A 12,926-nucleotide genomic window follows, 5' to 3' on the forward strand; every position below is an offset into this window, starting at 1 on the left:
ACTCAGTCCCTCCTGCAGCCACCCCACCCTGCGCTTTACCCTCAGAGCCCCCCACATTCCCAGGCACAGGGTCACCAGGGGCAGCCTGCCTCTTCTTAGGGCACTGATTGACTCAGTGTGTCAGACTCCCACAACGAAAACAGGCCACTTCCTCAGTGGCAACAAACAGGATGTTAGGTTTCAGAGTAACAGCCGTGTTTGTAACAGCCAGAGTAACAGCCATGATGTTGTCACACTCCCCAATCCTATACTTCAGGGACACCTTAAATACTTTGGAAGCACAGTTTAATATCATATAGAGCTGCCAATGAAAGGACAAGACATGCTGAACTTCTGGGCTTTACAGCTGAAAGGAATCCTCCTAATAGGGCTAGTGATCTTACCATAACTCGCCAGGCCTCTGGCCACCTGCTCATTTCCTAAAAATGGAGGGACATTAGAAACAGCAACTTGAACAGCAGGTGTTGAGAGGGGCACAACAGGGACAAAAACACCCTAATCCCCTCCACAACCATCTGCTTACGGAGGCTTCGTGTGGCAACAAACAACACAGCCTTGCTCATGCGGGAGGCAATACCTCACCTCTTAAACCCAATGACCTTCCACACAGCTAGAACATGCTCCTCCACCGAGGAAAAGCCTGGAGGCAAAATCCGAAACCCATAGCCACACGTTAAACTCTCAGACTCTGCGACAAATTGTAATCTTTGTCCCCCTGGGCCCTCAACCAGCCATCCCAGTCCACAGGGTGCCCAAAAGCCTGCTAAGACAAAAGAAGGCCTGAAATAAACCCACAACTACCAAAAAATAATGAAACACACATACAAACAAACAAAAATTCCCCAAAACACAGACAACAGCAAAGCACACTCACTCTCAACCTCCATTCTAAACAATCCCACAGTCCTCAGTGAGAGAGATCCCCCTGTACTGCCTGCTCTGTGTGTGTGTATGTCTGAGAGAGAGAGAGAGAGATCCTGATACACTTCCCCCTGCCACTTGTGTGTGTGTGAGAGGGAGAGAGGCAGCCTGACAAAGGGAGAGGGTTTACAATTGGAAGCTGGGAGAGAGGAGAGAGACAGCACAGATCAGGGAGCCCCTGCTAAATTCCCACTCCCCCAAAAAGTGAGACTGTGGCTTCAGGGATATGGCAGCTCCAGCACCGCAGTGACCAGAATCCAGAGAGAGAGAGATCTTACCCAGCACAGGTTATTAAGAGCCAGCTGGTATCCCAAGGGATTTTAATGAAACTGGATGGAGTCAGGAGAGGAGCCAGAGGGGCTGTCTTTGTCCAGCTTAGGGGGCACTGGGAAATCCTGCCAGTGACTGAACTTAGTCCATTGTTAGGGGGCACATATTTGTGGTAAATCCTGTAGTCTACTGGAAACTATTCCTGTGCTTCATTTTCCAATAAACCTTGCTAGGTGCCTTCGTACCTTATCTGATTCTGGGGGTTCTCTTGGGGTCTGCTTTGCCAGCTATCTGCGCAGAGCCAGGGCAGCACACAGAGGGAGCACACGCATGCAGCTGAAAAGTTATCAACATTTGAAAGAGTGACATCTGACAACAATAGGCAGTATTGCCAATTGCAGAAGTTCAAAAGTCAGACTTCATGATCCCCAAATCATGATTTAAATTAATGCTTTTGTGTTTCTTTTTCTTAGCCTGCTAGTTCCTGAGTGTGTAGGTTACACATGGTTCACATTCTTAATCTTTTCTCCACAATCCTGAGGGCCTAGAAACATAATTATCAATAAATTTTAAGCTGAAATTCTAAATTATTCACATGACTCCAGGAGCTGAGGCCCAAAAATTCCAAGTATTGTAATCATCACAATAAAATGGCAGGTGATGCTTTGCAAAGTGGATTGTGTAATATGGCTTCCGGCACCTAAGTTTCATGAACATATATGGTCAGAAATCAGTAGAGCTAGAATACATCTCACACACAACAGCCAGCATGTGTCTCTCAAAGGGAAGTGTTGTGTTTAACCAGTGCTTTGGAAGCATATGCCACAATATAGTCATCATCCATGAGGACAACTCCCACCCATGACCAATCAATTGCAACACTCAATTGTGAGAAGTTAAGGCTGAATTTGCTGAGACATTTTAACATGTTGACATAGGATGCACTGTCCCTTTAAGGGAGCTGCCAGGTTTAGCTCTGTGGTCTTGGTTTCTACCCTGAATGGGGGTTTCTGGTGGCTGTAATCTAGAGGGATGCTCAAGTGGTACTCTGGTTAAATAGCTCTGCCTTAATAACCTTAACCATATAAAAAAGACAATGTCCATTAAAAACAGCAGATTTTTGAAATCAAGAAACACAAGAATGAACACAGCTCCCTGCAAGAGAAAGCCTGGTTGTGCAGTTAAAGCCCTGGATGAGAACTTGGGAGATCTGTGTTCAGTTCCTGGCTCTACCATACACTACCTGTGCGACCTTGGGAATGTCATTCCATCTTTCTGGGTCTCATTTTTTCATCTGAAAAATGGGAATAATATTTCCTTCCACTTCCCTCTGTCCTGGAATGAGACGGTCACACAGCATAAAGGGCTGTCTCCTCTTTCAGGGTTCTCAGACAAACACCAAACTCCCAAGCAGAAACCGGCCTCCAGAATAGGCTGTAATCAAAGTGCAATGCAGACAGCAAACTCTCTGGCTTCTTACACAATTCACTCCTTCCAAAACTACATCTCCACCAAACCTTGCGAAACCCAATAAAATTAACACAAAACGTGTCACCCCAAGACTAAACCTTGCTTAAGTGCTAAAAAAGAACTTGGACGACTATAAGAGAACTGACTGGTGACACCTGCCAATACAACATGTCTAGTGCCTAACACACTGAGGCCCTGATCGCGGCTGGGGCACTTAAGCAATTCTGTAATACACTAATTACATGACAAATCTTGTTGAATTCAGAGTTAAGGTTGGCAAGTGATAGCTTATGCCCTTCTCACACTTCAGAAAACTAGGAAATAGAGAGTGAAGGTAAACACCCACACAACCTTAACTCTGCCCCCTTGGAGCTGGCAAGAGTCACTTGGAATAAGTGCATGCACTCCAGATGAATTCACTGTGTTAGGTGTAACTGTATTGAATAGTGGAGGAAGAAGCTGAAGCAGCTGGGAAGAGCTGTGACTGTGATACAAGGAGCTCTGGGTCTGAGTCTTCCTCCTGTATATTCTCAAAAGAAAGAGGTTCGTGTGAACCATGAGGTTCCAGTTGGCATCATTCCAGTAGAGAATTGTGGAGGTTGTGTCAGTAGCAGGGCACTGGGTGCTATGGCTATTGTCAGTAGTGAGGTGGGATGTGAGAGCAGTCTGTGGATTTAATGATGGGTAGGGGAAAGTATAGGTTGAGGTAGTAACCTGTGTGCAAGTCTGAAGGGATTGTAAAGGGTATGAAGGGGTTGTTAAATTTTACAAATGTGGCATTCTCTCAGTGGAGTAGGCTCATTGTTTGAGTGTAGGGCAAGGGCAGGTAGCATCTGTCCATCAAATGAAATGCCGGATTGCAAGTGTTTATGTTATGGTCATTCTGAGACATCATTCAGAGAGGGCAGCGTTAAGGTTGTGTGGGCGTTTACCTTAATTTAATTTTTCCCACATATTTAAGTTCATTCTCAGATTTCCACCCTGGCCGTGTTTCAAACCTCAAAGTTGAAGGCTCAGACTAGTGTTAAATGGCCCATTCATTTAACGCAATGTTCTCAGCTGAAAGAGACTACCGCATGGGGATGAGTATAGCCTGAAAAAATAGCTCAGATATGTGAACTGCTCCATTCCTTTCAGTGGTTGTTCCTTTCCCCCTCCTCAGTGCCAGAGTTTCTGATGTGTGCCAAGTGTCTTAGTTCTTAGCTCCTCGCCCCAGTCTCAGCACTTTGTTCTTGGTGCATCTCTGAACATGCCAGTTCTAAGCTAGTGGGCAGGGATTCCCCAGACCTTGGCTCTCATGTGGGGTAGGGAAATGGGCTCAGACACCCACAGCAAGCAATCCCCGTCACATGGCTCACATGAGGGCAGCAGGGATGGGGGAGGACACATCGCTGTAGAGGAGCTGGGGAAACACAGGTTGTGGCTCACACAAACTATTTTCCCCCTGTGCCCATTGCAGACCCTCATGTCCCCCTCTCCAGCTCCCATCCGTCTCCTTCCCACTCCTGCTAGACCCCCATTTCCTGAGCCTCAACCCCTCCTCCCACCTATTCTTTCACCCCCAATTGTCCTCCCCTCCTAACAAGCAGTTGCTTGTGTAGTTATTTTATTTTCAAACAATAGTTTCAGCACCTTCTGCATATTCTGCCATGCTCAGATCCTATTTCCCTCCAATTAAAATCCCCCTGTAACAGAGGCAGACTGGAGCAATACGCCTGCTTCTTTTACTTCAGATTTCTGCCCTGGGTTGAATTTGGACGCACAGTGCCAGGGGTGGTACACAGATGCAGTTATTGTAACCTTCCCCGGAGATACCCAAGTCCTGTGATGGGTGGTTTTCCAGACAGTAGCCTCTCCCTCTCTCTGCCGGCTGTTACTTACTCCAGTCTCTGCAGTTTGAAGTTCGGGTGTGTCAGCCCCTTACACAGCAGCCGCACTCCAGCATCTCCCAGATTATTACCACGCAGGTGCAGCTCTGTCAGGCTCTGGCTGGTTCTGAGAACAGGGGCGAGATCCCCGCAGCCAGCGGCTGTCACACCGCAGCTCCGCAAGCTGCAGGAGAGAGAAAGACGGAGAAGGGGGATCATGATATGAATGGGGACCCTCACAGCTGCTCAAACAGGTGGCCCCACCCACCAGCCACTCTGCCTGACGCATCAGCATCGAGAATGAGCCAGAAATCCTGCTACAGACTCTGTCCGAAGACCCACCTTGTGTCCAGTGAGAAATCAGCAGTGGGTGGGACTTCCTGTCTCAACTCCACCCCGTGCCCTTTGCCCTTCACCAAGCAACAGGGAGAATGGCCTAGACCCTCAAACCTCTGCCACTGACCAATGAGGAATAAGGTTTGGGGTAAAACTCCTTCCTGAGCCCCGCCCCCTCGCCCTTTTTTAGTGGCCAACCAGAATTCAGAAAGAGTAAAAAGTTGCTCTTTAAGTCCTGCCCACTCAGCTGCTGACCAATCAGGTTGGTCTTGCCACTGATCAGCCCCAGAATCAGTGGAGAGCTGGAGCCTGTTCGCACCCGTTCTCTAGAACTGGTTGTTAAATTTAGAAGCCCTTTTAGAACCGGTTGTTCCGCGAGGGAGAACCGGTTCTAAAAGGGCTTCTAAGTTTAACTGGCCAAAAGTGGCACCTTGGGCGCTGGCTCCATGGGTGCTCCAGCCCTAGAGCACCCAAGGGGAAAATTTGGTGGGTGCAGAGCACCCACCGGCAGCTCCCCGCCCCGCCCCCCACCCCAACTCACCTCTAGTCCGCCTCCTCCCCTGAATATGCCGCCCCACTCTGCTTCTCCACCTCCACCCCCCAGGCTTCCCGCAAATCAGCTGTTTGTGCGGGAAGACGGGGCAGGCTAAGAAGCAAGCGGCGGCTTCGCGCTCAGGCCCAGGGAGGCGGAGCTTAGCTGGGGGGTGCGCACCGCAGCAGGTAACCGGGGGGGGGCACGCCCCGCCCCAGCTCACCTCCACCACCCTTGGCCTAAGCGCGAAGCCGCCATCTGCTTCTCAGCCCTCCCAGGCTTCCCACCGAACAGCTGATTCGCTCCGCACCCACCAAATTTTCCCCACGGATGCTCCAGCCCAGAGCACCCAGGGACTCGGCGCCTGAGGCGTCACTTTTGATGTTATGAGTGGGGGAGCGGCCGCTCCCCCTGCTCCCCCTCAGCTACGTCCCCCACCCCTAGGAGCCAGAGGGACCTGCCGGATGATTCCTGGGAGCTGCCCCAGGTAAGCACCTCCGGGACACCCCACCTCACCCCTCAGCAGGTGCCTCTGGCTCTTAGGGGTGGGGTGGGAACCCATCATGGTGGCCCACGAGACCCTCCTGCCCGGTTCTGGGGGAAGTTAGGGGACAGGGGAGGGGGGTGGATGGGGCTGGAGTCCCAGGGGGCGGGGGTGGGCAACGACCCCCTCGTGGGGTGAGGAAGGAACCCGTTGTTAAGATTTTGGCAGCTCATCACTGCCTAGTATGGAGTGACCCAAACAGGGCAGGCCCATCGCTACAGGGAGGCTGTAGGGGGAGCCCCCTCCCCAGGCAGCTGGGCCAGGCTCAGAGCAGGAGGAGCTGGGAGATCTTGTCCCTCCATGACCCTGGCACTAGCTCTGCTGCTGCCCTGCAGGACACAGACGTCTCCTGTCTCTGCCCCCAACCCATAAGCTCCCAGCTCTGAGCCTCAGGCCTGGGGAGGGGAGGCAGCTGCGAGGCCCAGCACTGGCAGAACCACACCCACCTTCCTCTGAGACCAGGGATCAAAGTGGGGGAGAGACGAAGAGAAGAAGATCCCCCTGGCAGGGGGTTCCCCAGGATGTGGGGAGGGAAAGCCCCTGAAAAGAAGGCGACTGTGTGACCCTGTTGGCAGGGCCTGTTCCAGGGTCTCTGGAGGGGTTATAAAAGTAGGAGTTCTGCTAGTTTCTTTAACCCCCCTGCAGAGTCTGGGCTCCTGATGGAGCTGCCAGCCAGCTGAAGGGGTAACCATGGCAGCAGGCTGGCTATGTCCATGTGCACTTCAAGGACCACCTGCAAGTATAGCTGTCTTTGTCCTCCTTTGAGGCCTCACAATGAGCACCCTGCACACCCAAACATGATCCCACCCCCACCTGCTAAATGTTGCACACACGTCGAGAAACCCCTTCCATCAGAGCTGTCATCTGCACGGCCTCCTTCATCACCTCATTTGCCTTAAGATATTATTACTCTGCCCAATGGGGAGGTGTGATGGGACCCCCGAGGTGCGACCTGTGACTGTGGGACCGCTGTGCCCCCTTTACTCTCTATTCTGGGTTGTCTCTCACAATGCCAGACTGGTGGCAAGCAGCAAACCCCTGCAGGTGCTGTTACCCCACAGTACAACTGCATGTGGAGCCCCACACCCAGCTAGATTGTGTGAATGCTCCCAGAGCCACTCATGAATGCCTTTAGCGTCTCTGACCTCCAGTCATTACATGCAATGGCGAGTTGCTTTGAAATTAGCATTTCAAAAGGTTTTTTGAAATAAAGGAAATATAAAATCCCTCTAAGAAAAGCTTCTGAGAGATTTGTTGTACATCAACACCACCACGGGCGTCTATGATGTGCTGGTTAGTAGGTTCCCAGTTGATGAGTGATTTTTCTACAGAATCTGTCATAATGAGAACTACTCCCTCTGAGCGCTTGTTGTCACTACGCCCTGAATAAATCAGATGTTTCTTCTCTTGCCCGAAGTATTTCTTATCCACATCTCTCAATTTGCTCTCACCGATGCCCAGGATTTCAAGTCTATAGTTACCCATAACTCTCATGATCTGCAAGATCTTTGATGTGTGAAACATTGTTCTCATATTCCAGTAACCAACCCTGAAGTGTTTTCTTGCTGTCAGCATCCAACTTTTCAGGGCCTTGGCTTCCAGAGACTGGCTTTCATCAGGAGCCTTCCTGAAGCACAAAGGGGCAGCAGCGTTCATTTTTACCGGAATGGTATCCTGGTTCTGTTTCTTGAAAAGAAAAGGAGTACTTGCTGTAGCTCACGAAAGCTTATGCTCTAATAAATTGGTTAGTCTCTAAGGTGCCACGAGTACTCCTTTTCTTTTTGCGAATACAGACTAACACGGCTGTTACTCTGAAACCTATAACTGGTGAGATGTTTTTATGAGACTATGTCTTTAGCCTTGTACACAACCCTCCTGACTTTATCCGGGCTTGGGACTGACAGACACAGGCATAAGATGCAGCATTGTCCCTAGTTTTTTAGACAGAGTTTGCTTGTTTGTTTAAATTTTGTTATTTTTTTCAGATGTTCTGTTTGTTTAGTAGCTAAACTCAGTTTCTCTCTATCCTGTTTTCCTATAGGAGCTAGACAGGAGAGTACTCTGGGCTCAAAGGAAGAATATCCTTGGAGGTCCTCCACGCAGCCGAGAGAATGCTCACCGAAGTTCTTCCCCACCTATAGTGGAGTCCCTTGGGGCTGGAAGGATGGGAGCATTCAGTTGGTGATGGAGAACCATGGAAAAGAGGTTTTAGTTGGTGTGGAGGAATGTAGAGGATAGGGTTCATCCGGGTGTTAATTTTTTAACTAATTACCCAGCTCTGAGTTCCCTTTAGTACATCTCAGGAGTGTGGAAATTGATGTGGATGCTGCCAACAGGCAGTCATTATGCATTGTGGGGTGTCTGTGTTCATGCACGGCCATGGTGTAGCATTTTATGTTTTTGCACAAGAATTACCAATGCACCAAGCAATTTTTTTAAAGCTGACGCATGTTTGAAGTTCTAATGCTATAACATTGTATTTCTCATTCACTATGTCTTTGTAAATCTGAGGGGTGGGTGTTTGAGGGCACACTGAGCAGAGACCACTGAGTCTCCCCTCACCTGCTCTGGGGCTGGCATGCAGCCGGGATACGAGTGGCACAGCTTGCTGAAAAATGGAAACAATTCTCTTTGGAATATTTTGCTTAGTACTTCATCCAAATTTGAACCAAAATTATGAATTTTGGTAAATAACTCCAGTGAGGGGCTTGTCAGGTGACAGAATCAGCTTTACCGAGTTTAAGGCCACAAGAGACTATTAGTTCATCTAGTCTGCCCTCCTGCACATCACAGGCTATTACATTTCCCCTAAAATCTCCTGTGTTGAGCCCCGTGATTCTGAGTGATCAAAGTGCTTGTGGAAGAATGGGGTAAGGGCAGCGTGGAACTGCACTGCGCGGAGACTCACTGCACATCTGCAGCAGCTTTGCCAGTGTTGGTGCTAAAAGAGTGCAGAGGGATGTGTTGGTAAAAAATATGTGATTGTATTTCCTCTGAGCAGATTAAACACTAGAGGTCATGGGATCCCTGTGCACGGCTGTGCGCACGTTTGTGTGTGGCTGGGCAGCGTTAGAGGTATGGTGCGGAGTTGTGCTGTTACTGCCAAGGCAAATGGCCTGTAGCAGACAGTCTCAGCTGCGCTCCACAGGGACAATCTCACTGGAGATGCCCAGGTTCAGACTCTTGGGCATTGCAGCAGAGTGTTCTCAACAGCTAGAACTCAGCTGTAGAAGGCCTTCTGAGCGGGGATCAGACTGAGCCCTGGCCTGGCCATGGTCCGAGCAAAATGCAAGATCACTTCTTCGCTAAAGCCCTTACCAGGAACAACACCAGGGTCAGCATGAGATGGAGATGGTGAAATAAGAGGAAAGATAAAGAATAAGAGAAAAGAAAATTGGGTTGGTGTGACACAGAGCAACCTTGGCAAAGGGTCCCCTGTTCTTTGCAAACAGCTCTCACCTCAAGCCTGACAAACTCATTACACCAAATACTTCTTAAAGGATATTTATTCATCAAGTATAACATGTAACGTATCTACAGAACCCTGTGTTGTCTACCCTTGCCACATCCCAGAACATTCAATGGAAAAGTGTCAAATACCATGGCAAATGATCAAAACCACTTGGAAGTGAAAAGGAACATCACAGCAGGCAGGGGATCACCAGCTAGTTCTGGAACTGACTGAGCTTTGTGGGGAAAACGTTTTTCATTAGATAGGAAAGGTAACTATTGATGACTGTAGATCAGGGTTCACGCTTTAGGAGTTTGTTTTGTGTTACAACCAGTTGTTTCCATCACCTTCTCTCTTTCCTGGATAAATCTTTATTCTTTCTTAAATAAACCTACTTTATAAAATCATAGAATCTCAGGGTTGGAAGGGACCTCAGGAGGTCATCTAGTCCAACCCCCTGCTCAAAGCAGGACCAATCCCCAATTTTTGCCCCAGATCCCAAAATGGCCCCCTCAAGGATTGAGCTCACAACCCTGGGTTTAGCAGGCCAAAGCTCAAACCACTGAGCTATCCCTCCCCCCCAACTTTAGTTTTATGATAAGTGTTCACAAGTGCTATGTGGCTTACAGGAGCACTAGTTAAGGTAACTCTGATAAACTGGGGTATGCTACATCTTTGGGTGCAGAGATTCTGGTACTTCTGTGAGTAGCCAGAGTCAGGGGCAGTATATCATAGGAGAATGAATCAGGGATTCAGTGATTAGGGTGCCCATCTTGTTAGCCTGCAAAGCAAAGCTGGGGCTGGCATAAGCCCAGAGGAGAGTGCTTGAGTGAGTGAAGGGCTGGTGGTGCCAGGTAGCTGGCACCCAAATACTCCTAGTAAGACTCTGTAGGCGCAGGGGGTGGGGTAATGCGGTAACTGTCCATCCCCAATAACATCAGAGTGGAACAGAGAGAAAAAAAAAATCTCCTCCCCTCCACCATCTCTCACTGTGTTAAGCACTTTACACAGAGGACACCTGTGAATACACCGAGGAGGCCAAATGTTACTTACTCCAATTTCTGCAGTTTGCAGTTCAGGTGTTTTAGTCCCTCACACAGCAGCCGCACTCCAGCATCTCCGAGTTTATTACCACCCAGGTCCATCTCTGTCAGGCTCTGGTTGGTTCTGAGAACAGCAGCAAGATCCCCGAAGCCAGTGTCTGTGAGACCACAGTCCCGCAACCTGCAGGAGAGAAACACAGAGAAGGGGGATCACAGTGTGAAGGGGGCTCGTCACAGCTGTTCTGACAGGTGGCCCCGCCCACCAGCCCCTCTCCCTGACCAATCCACGTGAAGAATGAAGTAGAAGCCCTGCTCCACCGCCTGTCCCAACCCCCACCCTATGCCAATGAGGAACCAGTGTGGGGGGGAACTTCCTGCCTAAGCCCCACCCCTTGCACTTCACTCTTTACCAGCCAGCACTGTGAATGGACCAGACACCCCAATCCTTAAATCTCTGCCATTGACCAATAAGGAATAAGGTTTGGGGTGAGACTTTCTCACTAAGCACCGCCCCTCACCCTTTCCACTGACCAACCAGAATTTAAAGGGCAGCCACCAGGACACCCTAAGTCCCACCTACCCAGCTCTCAGCCAATCAGATTGGATTTGCCACTGACCAGCCCCGGGACGGTGCGACGCAATCAGAGCAGCCCCATTGCGACAGGGAGGCTGTAGGGGGAGCCCCCTCCCCAGGCAGCTGGGCCAGGCTCAGAGCAGGAGGAGCTGGGAGATCCTGACCCTCCGCACCCCCAGCACTAGCTCAGCTGCTCCCCTGCAGGACACAGACGCCTCCTGTCTCTGCCCTCAACCCATCAGCTCCCAGCTTCGATCCTCAGGTCTGGGGAGGGGAGGCAGCGGCAAGGCCCAGCACTGGCAGCATCACACCTACCTTCCACTGAGACCCGGGAGCAAAGGCTGGGGGGATTGGAAGACAAAGAGGAGACCAGCCCCACAACTGGGGGATCCCCAAAGTTTGGGGAAGAAGAGACCCTGAGAGGAGGGTGACCATGTGACCCCGTTGGCAGGGCCTGTTCCAGAAACACTGGTGGGGTTATTGTAACAGAAATTTTCTACCGGATTCTGCGTCCCTTCCTGCAGAGTCTGGGCTCCTGGTGGAGATACCACCCAGCGGAGTGTGGACCTATGGCAGCAGCCTGGTTATGACCATGTGCATCTCAATGACCAGCCCCAGCATGGCTGTCATATTCTACCACTCTGCCATCCACCCTCCCTCCAGGGCTCAGAGGGAACCCTCTGCACCCCCAACAGCTGCCAAATCTTGCACACATGTAGAGACACCCCACCCATCGCATCTGTCACCTGCAAGGCCTCCTCCATCACTACAGCTGCCTTCAAAATATGGTCACTTCACCAAATGGGGAGGAAAGTCCTAATGTTTGAGAGAGAAAAAGAGCCCTGAATTTGTATGAGGGAGAGAAATCCCCAATCCCTGGGGTCCCCCAAGTTCCGTCATGGTTGGTAGAGCCCCAGAGATATTTTGGAGGCAGGAAGAGAGGCGCCCCAATGCGATGAGAGACTCTAAGTTTGTGTTCAACAATGAAAGAAAAAAACTCATGGGTGTATGTGGGAAGCTACGGCGATTAGCGCTAGCAGGGGGAGGTGGGGAGAGGGAGTACTTGATTAAGCAACAGAGAAGAGCTCCACAAGATTTAAAGGTAAGGAAGGAGGGAAGTCAAATAAGAAATTGAGGAGCAAAAGACCCCAAAACGGGGAGAGGACACATGAAGGGAAAGAAGGACCCAATTGGGATAAAAAAAGGAAAGACTCCCCCAAACGAGGAGTGGTGTCGGGGGTAAGCTTTGGGAAGGAGGTAGCTGTGCCAACCGTATATGAGTTTATTCTTTGCCCTGGGCGCTGATTAGAGTCCATTCTGGAGGCAGATTTCAAAGTAGCAGCCGTGTTAGTCTGTATTCGCAAAAAGAAAAGGAGTACTTGTGGCACCTGAGAGACTAACAAATTTATTTGAGCATAAGCTTTTGTGAGCTACAGCTCACTTCATCGGATGCATTCAGTGGAAAATACAGTGGGGAGATTTATATACATAGAGAACATGAAACAATGGGTGTTACCATAGGCACTGTAACGAGAGCGATCACTTAAGGAGAGCTATTACCAGCAGGAGAGCGGGGTGGGGGGGAACCTTTTGAAGTGATAATCAAGGTGGGCCATTTCCAGCAGTTGACAAGAACATCTGAGGAACAGTGGGAGGTGGAGGGGGAATAAACATGGGGAAATAAGAAAAGGAGTACTTGTGGCACCTTAGAGACTAACCAATTTATTTGAGCATAAGCTTTTGTGAGCTACAGCTCACTTCATCGGATGCATAAAGTGGAAAATAGTGAGGATGTTTTTATACACACAGACCATGAAAAACTCCGCGTTTATCACTGCAAAAAGTTTTCTCTCCCCCCACCCCACTCTCCTGCTGGTACTAGCTTATCTAAAGTGATCACTCTCCTTACAATGTGTA

At 49.8% G+C, this 12,926-nt stretch overlaps 1 protein-coding gene across 1 annotated transcript in view; it reads right to left on the reverse strand.

Moving 5' to 3' along the window:
* LOC140912510 (NACHT, LRR and PYD domains-containing protein 12) overlaps window positions 1-12,926 on the reverse strand; it is a 181,261-nt gene that overhangs the window by 41,864 nt on the left and 126,471 nt on the right. Inside the window, exons 8-9 of the mRNA XM_073346997.1 lie at window positions 10,446-10,616; window positions 4,543-4,713 (exon numbers count right to left, since the gene is read on the reverse strand). Coding sequence (XP_073203098.1) covers window positions 4,543-4,713; window positions 10,446-10,616 — 342 coding nt within the window. The remainder of the gene's footprint in view (window positions 1-4,542; window positions 4,714-10,445; window positions 10,617-12,926) is intronic.

Source organism: Lepidochelys kempii, chromosome 6 (genome assembly GCF_965140285.1).
Source record: "Lepidochelys kempii isolate rLepKem1 chromosome 6, rLepKem1.hap1, whole genome shotgun sequence".
In the NCBI taxonomy this organism is placed as follows: domain Eukaryota; kingdom Metazoa; phylum Chordata; order Testudines; family Cheloniidae; genus Lepidochelys; species Lepidochelys kempii.